Source organism: Oncorhynchus nerka, linkage group LG22, assembly GCF_034236695.1.
Source record: "Oncorhynchus nerka isolate Pitt River linkage group LG22, Oner_Uvic_2.0, whole genome shotgun sequence".
NCBI classification, from domain to species: domain Eukaryota; kingdom Metazoa; phylum Chordata; class Actinopteri; order Salmoniformes; family Salmonidae; genus Oncorhynchus; species Oncorhynchus nerka.
In genome coordinates this window covers 85,210,612-85,233,331 of record NC_088417.1, presented here as the reverse complement: position 1 = coordinate 85,233,331, position 22,720 = coordinate 85,210,612, and the positions used below count along the sequence as shown (strand labels likewise).

General features: G+C 45.7%; 1 protein-coding gene across 4 annotated transcripts in view; it reads right to left on the bottom strand.

Moving 5' to 3' along the window:
- Window positions 1-22,720, bottom strand: part of LOC115104817 (N-alpha-acetyltransferase 25, NatB auxiliary subunit-like) — a 55,382-nt gene that overhangs the window by 25,938 nt on the left and 6,724 nt on the right. For all 4 annotated transcript variants that reach the window (XM_065007506.1, XM_065007507.1, XM_065007509.1 and 1 more), the window contains 16 exons: window positions 17,759-17,833; window positions 17,480-17,666; window positions 17,245-17,356; window positions 17,003-17,092; window positions 16,087-16,259; window positions 15,072-15,184; window positions 14,741-14,948; window positions 14,490-14,579; window positions 14,113-14,293; window positions 10,367-10,466; window positions 10,108-10,259; window positions 9,900-10,025; window positions 9,583-9,826; window positions 9,290-9,413; window positions 9,042-9,107; window positions 8,780-8,877 (listed from right to left, as the gene is read on the bottom strand). In XM_065007506.1, coding sequence (XP_064863578.1) covers window positions 8,780-8,877; window positions 9,042-9,107; window positions 9,290-9,413; window positions 9,583-9,826; window positions 9,900-10,025; window positions 10,108-10,259; window positions 10,367-10,466; window positions 14,113-14,293; window positions 14,490-14,579; window positions 14,741-14,948; window positions 15,072-15,184; window positions 16,087-16,259; window positions 17,003-17,092; window positions 17,245-17,356; window positions 17,480-17,666; window positions 17,759-17,833 — 2,139 coding nt within the window. The remainder of the gene's footprint in view (window positions 1-8,779; window positions 8,878-9,041; window positions 9,108-9,289; window positions 9,414-9,582; window positions 9,827-9,899; window positions 10,026-10,107; window positions 10,260-10,366; window positions 10,467-14,112; window positions 14,294-14,489; window positions 14,580-14,740; window positions 14,949-15,071; window positions 15,185-16,086; window positions 16,260-17,002; window positions 17,093-17,244; window positions 17,357-17,479; window positions 17,667-17,758; window positions 17,834-22,720) is intronic.

Below are 22,720 nucleotides of genomic sequence, written 5' to 3'. Positions count from 1 at the left end.
AGTCTGACCAGGAGACATCACCATGTATTACACACACACACACACACACACACACAGTCTGACCAGGAGACATCACCATCTATTACACACACACAGTCTGACCAGGAGATATCACCATGTATTACACACACACACACACAGTCTGACCAGGAGACATCACCATGTATTACACACACACAGTCTGACTAGGAGACATCACCATCTATTACACACACACACACACACAGTCTGACCAGGAGACATCACCATGTATTACACACACACACAGTCTGACCACGATACATCACCATGTACTACACACACACACACACAGTCTGACCAGGAGACATCACCATGTACACACACACACACACACACACAGTCTGACCAGGAGACATCACCATGTATTACACACACACACACACACAGTCTGACCAGGAGACATCACCATGTATTACACACACACACACACACACACACAGTCTGACCAGGAGACCTCACCATGTATTACACACACACACACACACACAGTCTGACCAGGAGACATCACCATGTATTACACACACACACACAGTCTGACCAGGAGACATCACCATGTATTACACACACAGTCTGACTAGGAGACATCACCATCTATTACACACACACACACACAGTCTGACTAGGAGACATCACCCATACACACACACAGTCTGACCAGGAGACATCACCACACACACACACAGTCTGACCAGGAGACATCACCATGTATTACACACACACACACAGTCTGACCAGGAGACATCACCATGTACACACACACACACATTGACCAGGAGACATCACCACACACACACACAGTCTGACCAGGAGACATCACCATGTATTACACACACACACACACAGTCTGACCAGGAGACATCACCATGTATACACACACACACACACACACACACACAGTCTGACCAGGAGACATCACCATGTATTGACCAGGAGACATCACACACACACACACAGTCTGACCAGGAGACATCACCATGTATTACACACACACACACAGTCTGACCAGGAGACATCACCATGTATTACACACACACACACACAGTCTGACCAGGAGACATCACCATGTATTACACACACACACACACAGTCTGACCAGGAGACATCACCATGTATTACACACACACACACACACACACACACACACACAGTCTGACCAGGAGACATCACCATGTATTACACACACACACACACAGTCTGACCAGGAGACATCACCATGTATTACACACACACACACAGTCTGACCAGGAGACATCACCATGTATTACACACACAGTCTGACCAGGAGACATCACCATCTATTGACCAGGAGACACACACACACACACAGTCTGACCAGGAGACATCACCATGTATTACACACACACACACACAGTCTGACCAGGAGACATCACCATGTATTACACACACACACACAGTCTGACCAGGAGACATCACCATGTATTACACACACACACACACAGTCTGACCAGGAGACATCACCATGTATTACACACACACACACAGTCTGACCAGGAGACATCACCATGTATTACACACACACACACACAGTCTGACCAGGAGACATCACCATGTATTACACACACACACAGTCTGACCAGGAGACATCACCATGTATTACACACACACACACACAGTCTGACCAGGAGACATCACCATGTATTACACACACACACACAGTCTGACCAGGAGACATCACCATGTATTACACACACACACAGTCTGACCAGGAGACATCACCATGTATTACACACACACACACACAGTCTGACTAGGAGACATCACCATCTATTACACACACACACACACAGTCTGACCAGGAGACATCACCATGTATTACACACACACACACACAGTCTGACCAGGAGACATCACCATGTATTACACACACACACACAGTCTGACCAGGAGACATCACCATGTATTACACACACACACACACAGTCTGACTAGGAGACATCACCATCTATTACACACACACACACACACACAGTCTGACCAGGAGACATCACCATGTATTACACACACACACACACACACAGTCTGACCAGGAGACCTCACCATGTATTACACACACACACACACAGTCTGACCAGGATACATCACCATGTACTACACACACACACACACAGTCTGACCAGGAGACCTCACCATGTATTACACACACACACACACAGTCTGACCAGGATACATCACCATGTACTACACACACACAGTCTGACCAGGAGACATCACCATGTACTTCACACACAGTCTGACCAGGAGACATCACCATGTACTACACACACACACACACACTCTGACCAGGAGACACCACCATGTATTACACACACACACAGTCTGACCAGGAGACATCACCATGTATTACACACACACACAGTCTGACCAGGAGACATCACCATGTATTACACACACACAGTCTGACCAGGAGACATCACCATGTATTACACACACACACAGTCTGACCAGGAGACATCACCATGTATTACACACACACACACAGTCTGGCCAGGAGACATCCCCATGTATTACACACACACAGTCTGGCCAGGAGACATCACCATGTATTACACACACACACACACACACACAGTCTGACCAGGAGACATCACCATGTACTACACACACACACACACACACACACACACAGTCTGACCAGGAGACATCACCATCTATTACACACACACAGTCTGACCAGGAGATATCACCATGTATTACACACACACACACAGTCTGACCAGGAGACATCACCATGTATTACACACACACACAGTCTGACCAGGAGACATCACCATCTATTGACCAGGAGACATCACACACACACACAGTCTGACCAGGAGACATCACCATGTATTACACACACACACACACAGTCTGACCAGGAGACATCACCATGTATCACACACACACACACACACAGTCTGACTAGGAGACATCACCATGTATTACGCACACACACACACAGTCTGACCAGGAGACATCACCATGTATTACACACACACACACACACACACACAGTCTGACCAGGAGACCTCACCATGTATTACACACACACACACACACACAGTCTGACCAGGAGACATCACCATGTATTACACACACACACACAGTCTGACCAGGAGACATCACCATGTATTACACACACAGTCTGACTAGGAGACATCACCATCTATTACACACACACACACAGTCTGACCAGGAGACATCACCATGTATTACACACACACACAGTCTGACCAGGAGACATCACCATGTATTACACACACACACACACAGTCTGACCAGGAGACCTCACCATGTATTACACACACACACACACAGTCTGACCAGGAGACATCACCATGTATTACACACACACACACAGTCTGACCAGGAGACATCACCATCTATTACACACACACAGTCTGACCAGGAGACATCACCATGTATTACACACACACACACACAGTCTGACCAGGAGACATCACCATGTATTACACACACACACACACACAGTCTGACCAGGAGACATCACCATGTATTACACACACACACACAGTCTGACCAGGAGACATCACCATGTATTACACACACACACAGTCTGACCAGGAGACATCACCATGTATTACACACACACACAGTCTGACCAGGAGACATCACCATCTATTACACACACACACACACAGTCTGACCAGGAGACATCACCATGTATTACACACACACACACACAGTCTGACTAGGAGACATCACCATCTATTACACACACACACACACAGTCTGACCAGGAGACATCACCATGTATTACACACACACACACACACACACACACAGTCTGACCAGGAGACCTCACCATGTATTACACACACACACACACAGTCTGACCAGGATACATCACCATGTACTACACACACACACACACACAGTCTGACCAGGAGACCTCACCATGTATTACACACACACACACACAGTCTGACCAGGATACATCACCATGTATTACACACACACAGTCTGACCAGGAGACATCACCATGTATTACACACACACACAGTCTGACCAGGAGACATCACCATGTATTACACACACACACACACAGTCTGACTAGGAGACATCACCATCTATTACACACACACACACACAGTCTGACCAGGAGACATCACCATGTATTACACACACACAGTCTGACCAGGAGACATCACCATGTATTACACACACACAGTCTGACCAGGAGACATCACCATGTATTACACACACACACAGTCTGACCAGGAGACATCACCATGTATTACACACACACACACACAGTCTGACTAGGAGACATCACCATCTATTACACACACACACACACAGTCTGACCAGGAGACATCACCATGTATTACACACACACACACACAGTCTGACCAGGAGACATCACCATGTATTACACACACACACACAGTCTGACCAGGAGACATCACCATGTATTACACACACACACACACAGTCTGACTAGGAGACATCACCATCTATTACACACACACACACACAGTCTGACCAGGAGACATCACCATGTATTACACACACACACACACAGTCTGACCAGGAGACCTCACCATGTATTACACACACACACACACAGTCTGACCAGGATACATCACCATGTACTACACACACACACACACAGTCTGACCAGGAGACCTCACCATGTATTACACACACACACACACAGTCTGACCAGGATACATCACCATGTACTACACACACACAGTCTGACCAGGAGACATCACCATGTACTTCACACACAGTCTGACCAGGAGACATCACCATGTACTACACACACACACACACACTCTGACCAGGAGACACCACCATGTATTACACACACACAGACCAGGAGACATCACCATGTATTACACACACACAGTCTGACTAGGAGACATCACCATGTATTACACACACACACAGTCTGACCAGGAGACATCACCATGTATTACACACACACACAGTCTGACCAGGAGACATCACCATGTATTACACACACACAGTCTGACCAGGAGACATCACCATGTACTACACACACACAGTCTGACTAGGAGACATCACCATGTACTACACACACACAGTCTGACTAGGAGACATCACCATGTACTACACACACACAGTCTGACCAGGAGACATCACCATGTACTACACACACACAGTCTGACCAGGAGACATCACCATGTATTACACACACACACAGTCTGACCAGGAGACATCACCATCTATTACACACACACACACAGTCTGACCAGGAGACATCACCATGTATTACACACACACACAGTCTGACCAGGAGACATCACCATCTATTACACACACACACACAGTCTGACCAGGAGACATCACCATGTATTACACACACACAGTCTGACCAGGAGACATCACCATGTATTACACACACACACACACACAGTCTGACCAGGAGACATCACCATGTATTACACACACACACAGTCTGGCCAGGAGACATCCCCATGTATTACACACACACAGTCTGGCCAGGAGACATCACCATGTATTACACACACACACACAGTCTGACCAGGAGACATCACCATGTATTACACACACACACAGTCTGGCCAGGAGACATCCCCATGTATTACACACACACAGTCTGGCCAGGAGACATCACCATGTATTACACACACACACACACACACACAGTCTGACCAGGAGACATCACCATGTACTACACACACACACACACACACACACACACAGTCTGACCAGGAGACATCACCATCTATTACACACACACAGTCTGACCAGGAGATATCACACAGTCTGACCAGGAGACATCACCATGTATTACACACACACACAGTCTGACCAGGAGACATCACCATGTATTACACACACACAGTCTGACTAGGAGACATCACCATCTATTACACACACACACACACACACACACAGTCTGACCAGGAGACATCACCATGTATTACACACACACACAGTCTGACCACGATACATCACCATGTACTACACACACACAGTCTGACCAGGAGACATCACCATGTATTACACACACACACACAGTCTGACCAGGAGACATCACCATCTATTACACACACACACACACAGTCTGACCAGGAGACATCACCATGTATTACACACACACACACACAGTCTGACCAGGAGACATCACCATGTATTACACACACACACACACACAGTCTGACCAGGAGACCTCACCATGTATTACACACACACACACAGTCTGACCAGGAGACCTCACCATGTATTATACACCACACACACACACACACACAGTCTGACCAGGAGACATCACCATGTATTACACACACACACACACAGTCTGACTAGGAGACATCACCATCTATTACACACACACACACACAGTCTGACCAGGAGACATCACCATGTATTACACACACACACACACAGTCTGACCAGGAGACATCACCATGTATTACACACACACACACAGTCTGACCAGGAGACATCACCATGTATTACACACACACACACACACAGTCTGACTAGGAGACATCACCATCTATTACACACACACACACACAGTCTGACCAGGAGACATCACCATGTATTACACACACACACACACACAGTCTGACCAGGAGACCTCACCATGTATTACACACACACACACACAGTCTGACCAGGATACATCACCATGTACTACACACACACAGTCTGACCAGGAGACATCACCATGTACTTCACACACAGTCTGACCAGGAGACATCACCATGTACTACACACACACACACACACTCTAACCAGGAGACATCACCATGTATTACACACACACAGACCAGGAGACATCACCATGTATTACACACACACAGTCTGACCAGGAGACATCACCATGTATTACACACACACACACACAGTCTGACCAGGAGACATCACCATGTATTACACACACACACACACAGTCTGACCAGGAGACATCACCATGTACTACACACACACAGTCTGACTAGGAGACATCACCATGTACTACACACACACAGTCTGACCAGGAGACATCACCATGTACTACACACACACAGTCTGACCAGGAGACATCACCATGTATTACACACACAGTCTGACCAGGAGACATCACCATGTATTACACACACAGTCTGACCAGGAGACATCACCATGTATTACACACACACACACACAGTCTGACCAGGAGACATCACCATGTATTACACACACACACACACACAGTCTGACCAGGAGACATCACCATGTATTACACACACACACGCAGTCTGACCAGGAGACATCACCATGTATTACACACACACACAGTCTGACCAGGATACATCACCATGTAACACACACACAGTCTGACCAGGAGACATCACCATGTATTACACACACACACACACAGTCTGACCAGGAGACATCACCATGTATTACACACACACACACACAGTCTGACCAGGAGACATCACCATGTATTACACACACACACAGTCTGACCAGGAGACATCACCATGTATTACACACACACACACAGTCTGACCAGGAGACATCACCATGTATTACACACACACACACACACACAGTCTGACCAGGAGACATCACCATGTATTACACACACACAGTCTGACCAGGAGACATCACAATGTATTACACACACACACACAGTCTGACCAGGAGACATCACCATGTACACACACACACATTACCAGGAGACATCACCAGTCTGACCAGGAGACATCACCATGTATTACACACACACACAGTCTGACCAGGAGACATCACCATGTATTACACACACAGTCTGACCAGGAGACATCACCATGTATTACACACACACACACAGTCTGACCAGGAGACATCACCATGTACTACACACACACACAGTCTGACCAGGAGACATCACCATGTATTACACACACACACACAGTCTGACCAGGAGACATCACCATGTATTACACACACACACACAGTCTGACCAGGAGACATCACCATGTATTACACACACACACAGTCTGACCAGGAGACATCACCATGTATTACACACACACACACACACACAGTCTGACCAGGAGACATCACCATGTATTACACACACACAGTCTGACCAGGAGACATCACCATGTATTACACACACACACACAGTCTGACCAGGAGACATCACCATGTACTACACACACACACAGTCTGACCAGGAGACATCACCATGTATTACACACACACACAGTCTGACCAGGAGACATCACCATGTACTACACACACACACAGTCTGACCAGGAGACATCACCATGTACTACACACACACACACAGTCTGACCAGGAGACATCACCATGTATTACACACACACACAGTCTGACCAGGAGACATCACCATGTATTACACACACACACACACAGTCTGACCAGGAGACATCACCATGTATTACACACACACACACACACACACACACACACACACACACACAGTCTGATCAGGAGACATCACCATGTATTACACACACACACAGTCTGACCAGGAGACATCACCATGTATTACACACACACACACAGTCTGACCAGGAGACATCACCATGTACTACACACACACACAGTCTGACCAGGAGACATCACCATGTACTACACACACACACACACAGTCTGACCAGGAGACATCACCATGTATTACACACACACACAGTCTGACCAGGAGACATCACCATGTATTACACACACAGTTGCTGTGCATCTGCAGTATTTCTTATTATTCCATTTCCATTTGAGCAATGTTTTAGTGATATATATTTAGAGCGACTCCACTGACCTCGACGAAGAAGACCAGTGTTTCTAACAGGGAGGGCTGGGTCATCAATCTGCTGTCTTTCATCTCCAACACTTCTCCTTTACATCTGGATAACAGCTCTGGAGGGAGGAGGGGCACATATCAGCATGGGGGAATAAGAAGGAACTGCTACACCAGTGATACCTCGACTAGCAACCCGAAGCCATGATATCTCCTGTGGCTGACTACACAGTCATTATTACCATGGACCTGTTGTAATCTTTAAAGAACTCTGATGTCTTACCTTGGAGTTGTACTATTAATGATTTGAAGGAGTTACAGATCTGGGTTTGGAGTTCTGACGAGTCGTCTGGAAAGAGAAATTATAAAGAACATGACATCATTTCTCCCCTTCCTCTCTCTAGACTCCTCCCACTTCCCCACCCCACATCCCTCTCTTCCTCCATCGCTCTCCTCCCCAGTCCTGCTGCTTCTGTAGATGGACAGACTGTTGGAGGCCAGTGGTACGGAAGTCTACATCCCTCATCTTACCCAGTCCAGTGGTCTCTAGTTCCTGAAGAGTCAGTGATAGTTGCAGAGCAGAGGCCTGACAGTGACAGCTGCCACTAGACAGAGCAGAGGCCAGGCGGGAGGAGGGAGGGCCCAGGAACGGGTACTAGAACAACACAACAACAGTTAGTGGTCCTGTGTGGCTCAGTTGGTAAGAGCATGGTCGTGGGTTCTGTTCATGCTGGGGCCATCCAGTATGCACTCACTGATGTAAGTTGCTTTAGATAAACCAACTACCATATTACATTACACAGTTATTAGTGAAGCGTGTGTACCTGTGTCTGTTTCTCTGTGATCTGGGCTGCGGTCTGTAGTGTCAGGTCTAGCTGGGAGAGGAGGGTCTGGAGGGTGGAGCCTTTGGCCGATACACCATTCTCATTGGTCTTATCAGAGTTCCGTGATGAGGGGGCGTGTCTGAGCAGAGCCAATGAGGCGAGGAGGCGGAGCGTGAGAGAGCGAACCTTTAACCAGACCGACTCCTCCTCTAGAGACAGACGACGATGCTCCTCAGTCAGCTCCCTGGAACACACACACATTTTTACAGACTGGCATGGGTAAATATGTTGTGAACTTGTGACAAGTGTGTGTGTACCGGTCCTTGGGGTTCCAGCTGAAGAGGACCGTCAGGTCTCTGTTGTCCCTCATGTTGTCCCAGGGAATGTCATCCTCCTCAGGACACAGACCCATCGCCTTCACACTCTCCTCCAGACTTGATGTGCTAGAGCAACACAGGAATGTGTTACAGGTAGTGTGTGTGTGTGTGTGTGTGTGTGTGTGTGTGTGTGTGTGTGTACTCTCACATGTCAGCCTCGGTGTACAAGTCCAGTAACATCCTCTCGGTGCGGACCTGAGCGAAGTGCAGAGATTGGTTGAGCCGGGTTCTAAATGCTATGAATTCTGGGATTTTCTCAAACGCTCCATACTTATAGGCCTGGATTATGTACTCTGAGGTCTGGTGGAGGACAGAAAAGTGGGAAGAAGGAAGGAAAAAGTAAGAAAATACAACTCATCAGAATATATGACATATTTAGGACATACTTAGATGAGACAGGGACTCACATCTTTCTGGTTGGAGTGGAAAAACCTGAGGGAGAAGTTATAGGACTGGGAGGCTGCAGCAAACTGCCCCAACGACCCTGCATAACGAGTTAACAGATACCTGGGAGAGAGGAGAGAATAAGGATTACTGCATTGGTTATGGTAATCTTAATGTGTGTGTGTGTGTGTGTCAGCGTTTCTGTCAGAGCATTTTCATTTACTGGACCAGAAATGGTTGCGGAACCAGATTACGGCGTCCACCCAGTTCTCAGAATGACAGAAATACCAGTTCATGGTAACATGCATCTCGGATGCAACGGCGTGCGTCATTCTTACTGAATTCCCATGAGCAATTGGAAGATGTTAGAATACATAGGCAGTGCGTTGAATTCAATTGCCAACATTATATAGTCTAATTAAGTTATTCCTGTCTATACAGAAAGAAAGAAAATGATCAGAAATGTGTCTACTACACCAGAAAGCATTAGAGGATCATTAGCTTCTTATTTGGCTGTGGATTGATTTAAAAATCACAGCCTACAGTCAGAAGGGCCCGCAAGTTGGGCAGAGCACGCAGCAAATACCCTACAGTCAGAAGGGCCCGCAAGTTGGGCAGAGCACGCGGCAAATACCCTACAGTCAGAAGGGCCCGCAAGTTGGGCAGAGCACGCGGCAAATACCCTACAGTCAGAAGGGCCCGCAAGTTGGGCAGAGCACGCGGCAAATACCAAATAGATGATCGTTGAGATGCGATCGTCAGTGAAAAGCATTTAGGCCCCGAGCCAGGCATATCGCAATATTTAAAAGTACAAATCGCCAAAAACCTGTTTGGAAAACAAATGACAATTGCTGTAATTGCCACTGTCAGCCAGAGAAATATGCTGAGAAGAATTATCACCACAGCAAGCAAGGTACTTGGGAGTCACAGACAGGCCTAGATGAGATCTTTAAGGTCAGGGCCCTCCGCAGGCTCACAAAATCATTCTAGACCCAAGCCACCCCCTGTACCCAGACTTTGAACTACTCCCCTCTGGGCGCAGGTATAGGGCCCCCCTCATCAGGAAAAACAGAACGAGACAATCATTTGTTCCAGGTGTGATCTCCCTCCTAAATAGCTCGGGCCAATGTTCCTATCGACTCATTAAGGCCAGCAGGCTAGTCTTTTTTAAATTTTATTATGTTTTATTGGTATGTAAACTTATGAAAGTTGTATTGTCAATTTTGTATTTAAAGGCCACTTTAAACGTGTCCATGATACTGCAACAACATTTCCCCATGGGGACATTAAAGTAAGTAAGTAAAGAGAAGACAATGAAAAGAAACCAATCTGTCTTAGTTATCAAAAGTCTCAACTTAATTGAGCGATCTTATTGGCACCAGCGAAGAACATTGGCCATATCCCCGGTGAGTGTGCATATTCACCGTCTGTGTCAGTGCCACCTTTGTTAGTTTCTGGACAATCATTTTCTCCTCCAGCTTAGATGGACATCATATTGTATTTGTGTCTCAACTTTTAGTTGGCCTAATATATGGATCAGACAACGTTGTTATTGATCTGCTAGTCAGTGTCATGTCATTTATGTGGGGCGGCAGGGTAGCCTAGTGGTTAGAGCGTTGGACTAGTAACCGGAAGGTTGCAAGTTCAAACCCCCGAGCTGACATGGTACAAACCCCCGAGCTGTCGTTCTGCCCCTGAACAGGCAGTTAACCCATTGTTCCTAGGCCGTCATTGAAAATAAGAATTTGTTCTTAACTGACTTAATAAAGGTCTCCAGTCATATAAAGTATAGTATAATTGCTTGAAATTTGTTCATAAAAAGCCAACATTTTCCTGTGCAAAGAAAGGAGAAGAAATATAGGCTCTGATATAGCCTTCGAAGTCATACATTCAGTCTTTTTTGCAAACAGTGATCGAGTTATATTATTATGACTATCCAATCTAATCAACCAACACATTAGGAATATCTTACATAAGTTTGCAAATGTGAGAATGCTTTATTATAAAAGGTGCATTTTTATGGAGAAACTTAGCTTTCCCAAACTTGAAACCCAAGTGTCACCTATGTTAGAACTGCCCATGTGTACTTTTCCTCAGCCAACAATGTGAGAGACAAACAGCAAAATCACTAGTCTAAGTCAATCTAGTAGAAAAGTAGAAAAGTTGACCAATTCTATTGGCCAGCTTGTCATTCTGTGCGAGAAAGAAATAGCCTATTCCAAACAGACTCTGGGACAGTTGTGGGAAGATAGACATGAAATTCATACAACCTGTAGGCCTAGGCTACATAAAAATGGTTTTTTAAAGCAATGAGTCTGATGCAACAGATCAGAACGTCCAGAACAGCTGGTGCTCTCATGCATGCTTCTGTGTTGATTGCTCCAAGCGAACATAAAAGGCATTTAGCTCATCTTGTAGGCTTGTGTCACTGGGCAGCTCACGGCTGCGCTTCCCTTTGCAGTCCATAATAGTTTAAGGCCTGCCACATCCGACGAGCGTCAGAGCCGGTGTAGTAGGATTTAATCTTAATCCTGTATTGACGCTTTGCTTGTTTGATGGTTCTTCTGAGGGCATAGCAGGATTTCTTATACGTGTCCGGATTAGGGTCCCGCTCCTTGAAAGCGGCAGTTCTAGCCTTTAGCTCGATGCAGATGTTGCCTGTAATCCATGGCTTCCGGTTGGGATATGTACGTATGGTCACTGTGGGGACGACGTCGTCAATGCACTTATTGATGAAGCCTGTGACAGGTGGTATACTCCTCAATGCCATTGTATGAATCCCGGAACATATTCCAGTCTACGCTAGCAAAACAGTCCTGTAGCTTAGCATTCGCATCATCTGACCACTTCCGTATTGAGCAAGTCACTGGTACTTCCAGCTTTAGTTTTTGCTAGTAAGCAGGAATCAGGTGAATAGAATTATGGTCAGATTTGCCAAAAAGGAGGGCGAGGGAGTGCATGGATGTGTCTCTGTGTGTGGAGTAAAGGTGGTCTAGAGTTTTTTTTCCCTCTGGTTGCACATTTAACATGCTGGTAGAAATGAGGTAAAACAGATTTAAGTTTGCCTGCATTAATGTCCCGCGCCGCTTCTGGATGAGCATTTTCTTATTTGCTTATTATCATTTTCTTATTAACATGCGATTGCCTTTATAATTGTTGCGCAATTATTGGGCTTTTTAAAGCGCATTTTACTCCAGCAGCAACCAGCTGAGGAGCTGATTTCTCCTGCAGATCCCCAGCTGGTTGCTGCTGGAGTAAAACATGCGCTTTTATCAGCACATTCATTGCACAACAATTCTAAATACTATCACGTCTTAAACAGTGTGCACAATTAAAAACAGCTTGGCTTTTCAAATCAATATATAGGATAAAATGCATTATTTCTCAATGGGACTTTATTATTTTATTTAAAATCGAATTGTTCATTTTTTGGGGGGGCCAAAAGCCGGCCATTACCAGTTAACGGAAACCCTGGGGTGTGTGTATTACTATCCTAATGGGTACCGGAAGTCCCCACATGGATAGTGAAACAAGGAAAATCCTCCCTCGTGGGGACATTTCCCTGGTCCCCCATGAGGACAAAGACTATTTTAGACTCAGGGGTTAGGTTTAGGGGTTAGGTTTAGGGTTAGAATTGGGCTTAGGGGTTGGCTTTACAATTAGGTGTTAGGTTTATTGGAGTTAAGGAAAATAGGATTTTGAATGGAAATCTATTTTAGCTCACAAGGATAGTAAAACTTGTGAGTGTGTGTGTGTACTCGAGACCCACCCTATGGTGTCGTGCTGTACGTGCTTGGCATCCAGACTGGAGTAGAGGTCCACTACGGGCTGGAAGGCTCCGAGGCGACAGAAAAGAAGCAGCAGCAGTAGTTTGAACTGAGCGTTGGAGGGACTGTAGGACAAACCCTCCTCTAATACTCCTAGACACTGCCACAGCATGTTCTCGTCGCCTAACACGCACAGAGACACACACACACACACACAGTATGTTAACAAACAGAGAAACCAAGAGCGAGAGAGGGAAAGAGAGGCAGAGAGTGAAAGGCAGGGAGACAGAGAGAAAGATGCAGAGAGAGGCAAAGAGAGAGGCAGAGAGAGAAGGCAGGTAGATGAGAGAAAGAGAGAGAAATTAAGACGATGACTCACCAGTTTCTGTCCAGAGGTCGATGTAGACGTGAGCGACCATGAGACAGTACGTATCAGAGAACTGGAGCTCCGTCTTCAGACACGACTTCCCTGTTTTACACACACACTATTGTCAGAAACTATTTTCTGGTTCTTCACAAAATTGCCATTGCATCTCTTCCAGCAGTTTTTAAGCTAGATGCATCACATTTTGGATGGCTAGACGGAAAGGGATAGATAAAGATAGGGACCGATAGAATGGCTGTCCTTACCAAACTGTAGTCCATAGTGGTAGTGGGCTTTGAGTTCTGTGATGAGGCATAGTTTGCCCTCTGTGTCCAGAGTGTGTTGCAGTCCCAGCACCCGGCTCAGCTGACACACACACAGGTGTCTCTGCAACGCCTTCGTATCCCCCGGAAACCCAAAGCCATCCTCACCCACCTCCCCCAACGGAACCAACTCCCCCAGACGGTTTTTAAACTACAGGGAGGAGGAGAGGAAGAGGGAGAATAGGAGAGGGAAGGAGGAGCAGAATTGTCCAACTCATCAGGGGCTTGGTGATAGATTCCCACTACTGGTGGTGTTCTGCAGGTGTGTGTGTACCTGTGTGTGTTGCTCAGGGGGAAGTAGGTGTAAATATATCTTCAGGTCTGTAATACAGCAGGGTTTGTCTCCAAACTTCCTAAAGAACTGAAGCATCAACTCCAACGGATCTCCTGTAGACAACCAATAAAAACACAACATTTACATTTACATTTAAGTCATTGAGCAGACGCTCTTATCCAGAGCGACTTACACACAACGCAAATAAACTGTCAACAGCCAAGGAAACTGTAAGGTGTGCGTTAGTGCTTTTTGAGGTTGGTTCGGTCTCGGTTCATCAATTTAAAAATCATCACGGTTTTCAATATCGGTTTCAATCATCATTTTTAGACAAATGCATTATGTGGGTTAAATGGTATAGCACAAAATACAACTATTAAGTTGAATAAAAGTCCCATGATGGTAGTGACTGCCCATTACGGCTTATCCCTTATTAACTATCATTCATTTACTTTAATTAAATATTTCAGTTTGTGTACATTACATTTGTTTTATTTGATGACTTTATTTAATTCCAAGTCATCGCATCTCTATAGAGCTGCTGCCTATGTTGTCAGACAAAATCACTATTTTAGTAGTTCTTCGAAAGTAAATCAGGCATACTTTTCTGACTGCTGAATACCAACTATCAATCACTTAGATCATGTGCAGTATTTTCAGGTAGAAAAAATCCAAAGCAACTGCTTTCTGCCCCTCTCTTTCCCTCTTTAGTGCGCGTTCTCTCCGTCTCCGCGTGTGCTCCACACCACTGAGGTATAATAAGCTCCATACAGATCGGACAAGTAGGCGGACGCGCAACGGATTATGGTCCTTGTAGTTAATTACCACATTTTCAGCGCTAAACTATGTAGAATATTGGCCTTTTGGAAACTACAAATCCCTACTACATTGCACAGTTCGATCTGATCTCTAGAGAAACTGTGCATCGAGCTCACAGAAAAACAAATGCAATTCAAATAATTGAACCGAGTTCCAAAAATAACAGCAGCACTAGTGTGTGTTTGTGTGTGTGTACCTAGCTCTTCCTCATCAGGACAGCCCCTCTGTCTCAGTCTGTGTATGAGTTCCAGGCAGGCCATGTAGGGACCTCTGAGAGGACGAGAATCCTTCTTGTCCTCCTCCTCCATCCTGTCCACCACAAACTTCACTGCCTCCGCCACAGTGGTCTGCACTGGACCCTCCACACAGCTAGAGAAAGAAGGGGAGGCAAAGAAGATAGTTTGTTTGATCAGCCCATCTCTTCTACGAGGTAAAACTTCCACCAAGAGCAGAATCTCTAACAAGCAATGGCCTCTTCTAATAGTTATTTTATATATATATATATATATATTATTTTAATCTAATGATCCTCGATTCCGCTGTGGATAAGTCATGCTTTCTGGTGGAGTATGATTTTATTTATGTATAGACAGGAGTAATGATATAATTTTGGCAAATGTATTCATATTTCCTTCCCTAGCCTACTCGACGCACCTCCTATGAAAGACTTCCTCATGTGCCATTGCTCTCCTGTTCCATTGGCTTTCATATCAACTATCCTTCATTGTCCAGAAGCCAAAGGCACAATCCTAATCATATTAGCAACCCATCCTAGTTGTTGCATCTTTAGATCACCCCCTCTTTCTAAGTTTCTAATGGAGATTTTCAACAATGTCACATATAGAACCGCTCTCATCAGGTGTGCCGTTTAGAATGGACTTTTCCCCTGAATTGCATTTTAGCAAATGTTTGAAAATTACATTTTATTTTCTGCTTCGTTACAGGAGTTGAATGTTCTGTGAAGTTGCATTACCATAATCTAAATGTGATTTCTGTCATTTTGAGCACAGTGGGTGGATGCCGTAATGGGTCCGGTAAATTAAAATCTTCCCGGTCACGTTGTCCGGCGCCACATTTTCCTAACCGAAACCCTGACAACACACAGTACTCACTGCTCTTCCTCATTAGGTGGGCTCCAGGACTTGTCCATGAGATGGAAAAGAGAGTCAAAGTAGGAGAGATAGAACTGCCAATCATCAGGACTGTAGAGAGATTGAGAACGAGGAAAGGGGGGAAGGGGAAGAGGGAAGGGAAGAGAGCAAGAGAAAGGGGGAGAGAAATAAAGACCAACTTTGTAAGAGCAATGCTGAAGTGTGTGCATAAATGTGAGTTTGATATAAATGTGTGTACTCACTTTTTGAGCAGTAGCTTGTAGGACAGAGCGTTGCATTCAGGCCAGAGCTGCAGTCGTTGGTACATCATCATACACTTATTCTCCCTGCTCTGCAACTCACTGGTCAACTTCTCTATGAGACGGCAAACATACACAGAGTGAGTAGAAAGACATGAACGGTGTCACACAGCGAACAACCCAGAAGCTGTACAAATCGTCTCTCACACACGCACACAGAATCTCTGTCCATTCTTACCTCCCAGTGGACCGCGGACCATGTCCAGAGCCTCCACATACTTCCCCAGCCGCTCCAGGATCATAAAGTACAGTTGAACCTCAGCCTCAGCCTCGATCTTCTCCTCCTTCACCATCTTCTCCACCATGCGTTCAGCCAGGGGCAGGAACATGGTCTGGGCCAACTTCTCATCCTGCGCAGAGATGGCCTGAAACACACACAGAAAGTAAACAAACACAGTCACACAGACAGACTCACACAGTCAATCAAGCTATATATTTAGTGAGAGAGCATGCCTACCTGCATGACCAGACTCATGACAGACCAGAAGTAGTAGGGGTTCTTAGGAACGGTCTTATACAAGGCCATCCCCGCCTAGCGAGCCAGACAAACAGAACAATAGAAAAGAACACATGAATTAGTATTTGTTGACATCATGGGAATATTGAAGACACTAGTTAGGGGTACTTAAACCCTTTGACACGTACAATCACATATTCGCAATCATTGTTGACTGGTCCCTGCAGCGTACCATCACAAATACAGTGCATTCAGACCACTTGACTTTTTCCACATTTCAAATCAAAGTTTGTCACGTGTGCCGAATACAACAGGTGTAGACCTTACAGTGAAATGCTTACTTACAGGCTCTAACCAATAGTGCAAAAAAGGTATTAGGTGAACAATAGGTAAGTAAAGAAATAAAACAGTAAAAAGACAGGCTATATACAGTAGCGAGGCTATAACAGTAGCGAGGCTACATACAGACACTGGTTAGTCAGGCTGATTGAGGTAGTATATACATGCAGATATGGTTAACTTCTTATGGCTGCAGGGGCAGTATTGAGTAGCTTGGATGAAACAGCCTGCTCCTCAGTCTCAGTTGCTAATATATGCATATTATTATTAGTATTGGATAGAAAACACAGAAGTTTCTAAAACTGTTTGAACGATGTCTGTGAGTATAACATAACTCATATGGCAGGCAAAAACCTGAGAAGAAATCCAAATCAGGTAGTGAGAAATCTGAGGTTGGTCGATTTTCAACTCGGGCCCTATTGTATTCAGATTGGGATATGAATGAAGTTGCACTTCCTATGGCTTCCACTAGATGTCAACCATCTTTAAAAACTTGAATGAGGCTTCTACTGTGTTGTGGGACTGAATAAGAGCTGAATGAGTCAAGTTACTGGCAGAGAGCCATTTCCTGGTCACGCGCATTCCACATGGTATAGACTTGCGTTCTGTTGCTCCTGTAGAAACAAAGTAATTCTCCGGTTGGAACTTTATTTAAGATTTATGATAAAAACATCCTAATGATTGATTCTATACTTAGTTTGAAATGTTTCTTCGACCTGTAATATAACTTTTTGAAGTTTTTGTCCAAAGTTTTTGTCCAAACGCACGAGCATTTGGATATGTGTACCTAACGCTAACAAAAGTAGCTACTTGGACATAAATAACGGGCATTATCGAACAAATCAAGCATTTATTGTGGAACTGCTATTCCTGGGAGTGCATTCTGATGAAGATCATCAAAGGTAAGGGAATATTTATCATGTAATTTCTGGTTTCTGTTGACTCCAACATGCCGGCTAATTTCATTAATTTTCTGAGTGCCGTCTCAGATTATTGCATGGTTTGCTTTTTCCGTAAAGTTTTGTTGAAATCTGACACAGCCGTTGCATTAAGGAGAGGTATATTTATAATTCCATGTGTATAACTTGTATTATCATCTACATTTATGATGAGTATTTCTGTTGTATCGATGCGGCTATGCAAAAATCACTGGATGTTTTTGGAACTAGTGAACGTAACGTGCCAATGTACACTCAGATTTTTTTATATAAACTTTCAAACAAAACATACATGTATTGTGTAACATGAAGTCCTATGAGTGTCATCTGATGAAGATCATCAAAGGTTCAAATGTTAAGGACTCTTGGAAGATTAGTCCAAATGGGGACTAAAAGAGATCCTAATAAAATCAAATCAAATCAAAGGTTAGTGATTCATTTTATCTCTTTGTGCTCTGTTTGGCTGGAAAAATGGCTGTGTTTTTCTGTGGCTTGGTGGTGACCTAACAATCGTCTGTGGTGCTTTCGCTGTAAAGCATATTTGAAATCGGACACGGATTAACAACAAGATTACCTTTAAAACGGTATAAAATACATACATGTATGTTTGAGGAATTTTAATTATGAGATTTCTGTTGTTTTGAACTTGGCGTCCTACACTTTCCCTGGCTGTTGTCATATCATCCCGTTGACAGGATTGCAGCCCTAAGAAGTTAGTGACTATGCATATATGATGAACAGAGAGTAGGAGTAGCGTAAGAGAGGATTTGTTGGGTGGTGGGTGGGACACAATGCAGATAGCCCGGTCAGCCAATGTGCAGGAGCACTGGTTGGTTGGCCCAATTTAGGTAGTATGTACATGAATATATAGTTAAAGTGACTATGCAGATATGATAAACAGAGTAGCAGCAGCGTAAAAAGAGGGGTTGGGGGGTGCATTACAGCACTGGGAGACTAGTCACATGACAGCCCGCTTGGAGTTTAGCAAATGTATTAAAAGTAAAACAGAAATACCTTATTTACATAAGTATTCAGACCCTTTGCTATGAGACTTGAAATTAAGCTCAGGTGCATCCTCTTTCCATTGATGATCCTTGACGTTTCTACAACATTTATGCAGCATTGAAGGTCCTCAAGAACACAGTGGCCATCATTCTTAAACGGAAGAAGTTTGGAACCAGCAAGACTCTTCCTAGAGCTGGCCGCCCGGCCAAACTGAGCAATCGGGGGAGAACGGCCTTGGTCAAGGACGTGACCAAGAACCGGATGGTCACGCTGACAGAGCTCCTGAGTTCCTATTTGGAGATGGGAGAACCTTCCAGAAGGACCACCATCTCTGCAACACTACATCAATCAAGCCTTTATGGTAGAGTGGCCAGACGGACGCCACACCTTAGTAAAAGGCACATGACAGCCCGCTTGGAGTTTGCCAAAAAGCACCTGAAGGACACTGACAATGATAAATAAAATTCTCTGGTCTGATGAAACCAAGATTGAACTCTTTGCCCTGAATGCAAAGCGTCCCATCTGGAAGAAACCTGGCACTATCCCTACGGTGAAGCATGGTGGTGGCAGAATCATGCTGTGGGGATGTTTTTCAGCGGCAGGAACCGGGAGACTAGTCAGGATCAAGGCAACGATGAACAGAACCAAGTACAGAGATCCTTGATGAAAACCTGCTTCAGAGCTCCCAGGACCTCTCAGACTGGGGCGAAGGTTCACCTTCCAAAAAGACAACGACCATAAGCACACAGCCAAGACAACGCAGGAGTAGCTTCGGGACAAGTCTCTGAATGTTCTTGAGTGCCCCAGCCAGGACTTAAACCTGATCTAACATCTCTGGAGAGACCTGAAAATAGCTGTGCAGCAACGCTCTCCATCCAAACTGACAGAGCTTGAGCGGATATGCAGAGAAGAATGGGAGAAACTCCCAAAATACAGGTGTGCCAAGCTTGTAGCGTCATACCCAAGAAGAATCAAGGCTGTAATCGCTGCTTTTTGCTTTGTCATTCTCCTACGCAACGTAACGTAACCAACACTGCTAGCTAGCCAGCTAGCTCCCGATAAGCAGCATTGTAGAAACTTCACACTCAACGGTACGACTTGATTAGGGTAGTGTCAACAACGCAGCTAGCCTACCCCAGCAGTACTCTATCATTTTAATCATTTTAGTCAATTAGATTCTTGCTACGTAAGCTTAACTTTCTGAACATTCGAGACGTGTAGTCCACTTGTCATTCCAATCTCCTCTGCATTAGCGTAGCCTCTTCTCTAGCCTGTCAACTATGTGTCTGTCTATCCCTGTTCTCTCCTCTCTGCACAGACCATACAAACGCTCCACACCGCATGGCCGCAGCCACCCTAATCTGGTGGTCCCAGCGCGCACGACCCACGTGGAGTTCCAGGTCTCCGGTAGCCTCTGGAACTGCCGATCTGCGGCCAACAAGGCAGAGTTCATCTCAGCCTATGTCTCCCTCCAGTCCTCGACTTCTTGGCTCTGACGGAAACATGGATCACCACAGACAACACCGCTACTCCTACTGCTCTCTCTTCGTCCGCCCACGTGCTCTCGCACACCCCGAGAGCTTCTGGTCAGCGGGTGGTGGCACCGGGATCCTCATCTCTCCCAAGTGGTCATTCTCTCTTTCTCCCCTTACCCATCTGTCTATCGCCTCCTTTGAATTCCATGCTGTCACAGTTACCAGCCCTTTCAAGCTTAACATCCTTATCATTTATCGCCCTCCAGGTTCCTCGGAGAGTTCATCAATGAGCTTGATGCCTTGATAAGCTCCTTTCCTGAGGACGGCTCACCTCTCACAGTTCTGGGCGACTTTAACCTCCCCACGTCTACCTTTGACTCATTCCTCTCTGCCTCCTTCTTTCCACTCCTCTCCTCTTTTGACCTCACCCTCTCACCTTCCCCCTACTCACAAGGCAGGCAATACGCCGACCTCATCTTTACTAGATGCTGTTCCTCCACTAACCTCATTGCAACTCCCCTCCAAGTCTCCGACCACTACCTTGTATCCTTTTCCCTCTCGCTCTCATCCAACACTTCCCACACTGCCCCTACTCGGATGGTATCGCGCCGTCCCAACCTTCGCTCTCTCTCCCCGCTACTCTCTCCTCTTCCATCCTATCATCTCTTCCCTCTGCTCAAACCTTCTCCAACCTATCTCCTGATTCTGCCTCCTCAACCCTCCTCTCCTCCCTTTCTGCATCCTTTGACTCTCTATGTCCCCTATCCTCCAGGCCGGCTCGGTCCTCCCCTCCCGCTCCGTGGCTCGACGACTCATTGCGAGCTCACAGAACAGGGCTCCGGGCAGCCGAGCGGAAATGGAGGAAAACTCGCCTCCCTGCAGACCTGGCATCCTTTCACTCCCTCCTCTCTACATTTTCCTCCTCTGTCTCTGCTGCTAAAGCCACTTTCTACCACTCTAAATTCCAAGCATCTGCCTCTAACCCTAGGAAGCTCTTTGCCACCTTCTCCTCCCTCTTGAATCCTCCTCCCCTCCCCCCTCCTCCCTCTCTGCAGATGACTTCGTCAACCATTTTGAAAAGAAGGTCGACGACATCCGATCCTCGTTTGCTAAGTCAAACGACACCGCTGGTTCTGCTCACACTGCCCTACCCTGTGCTCTGACCTCTTTCTCCCCTCTCTCTCCAGATGACATCTCACGTCTTG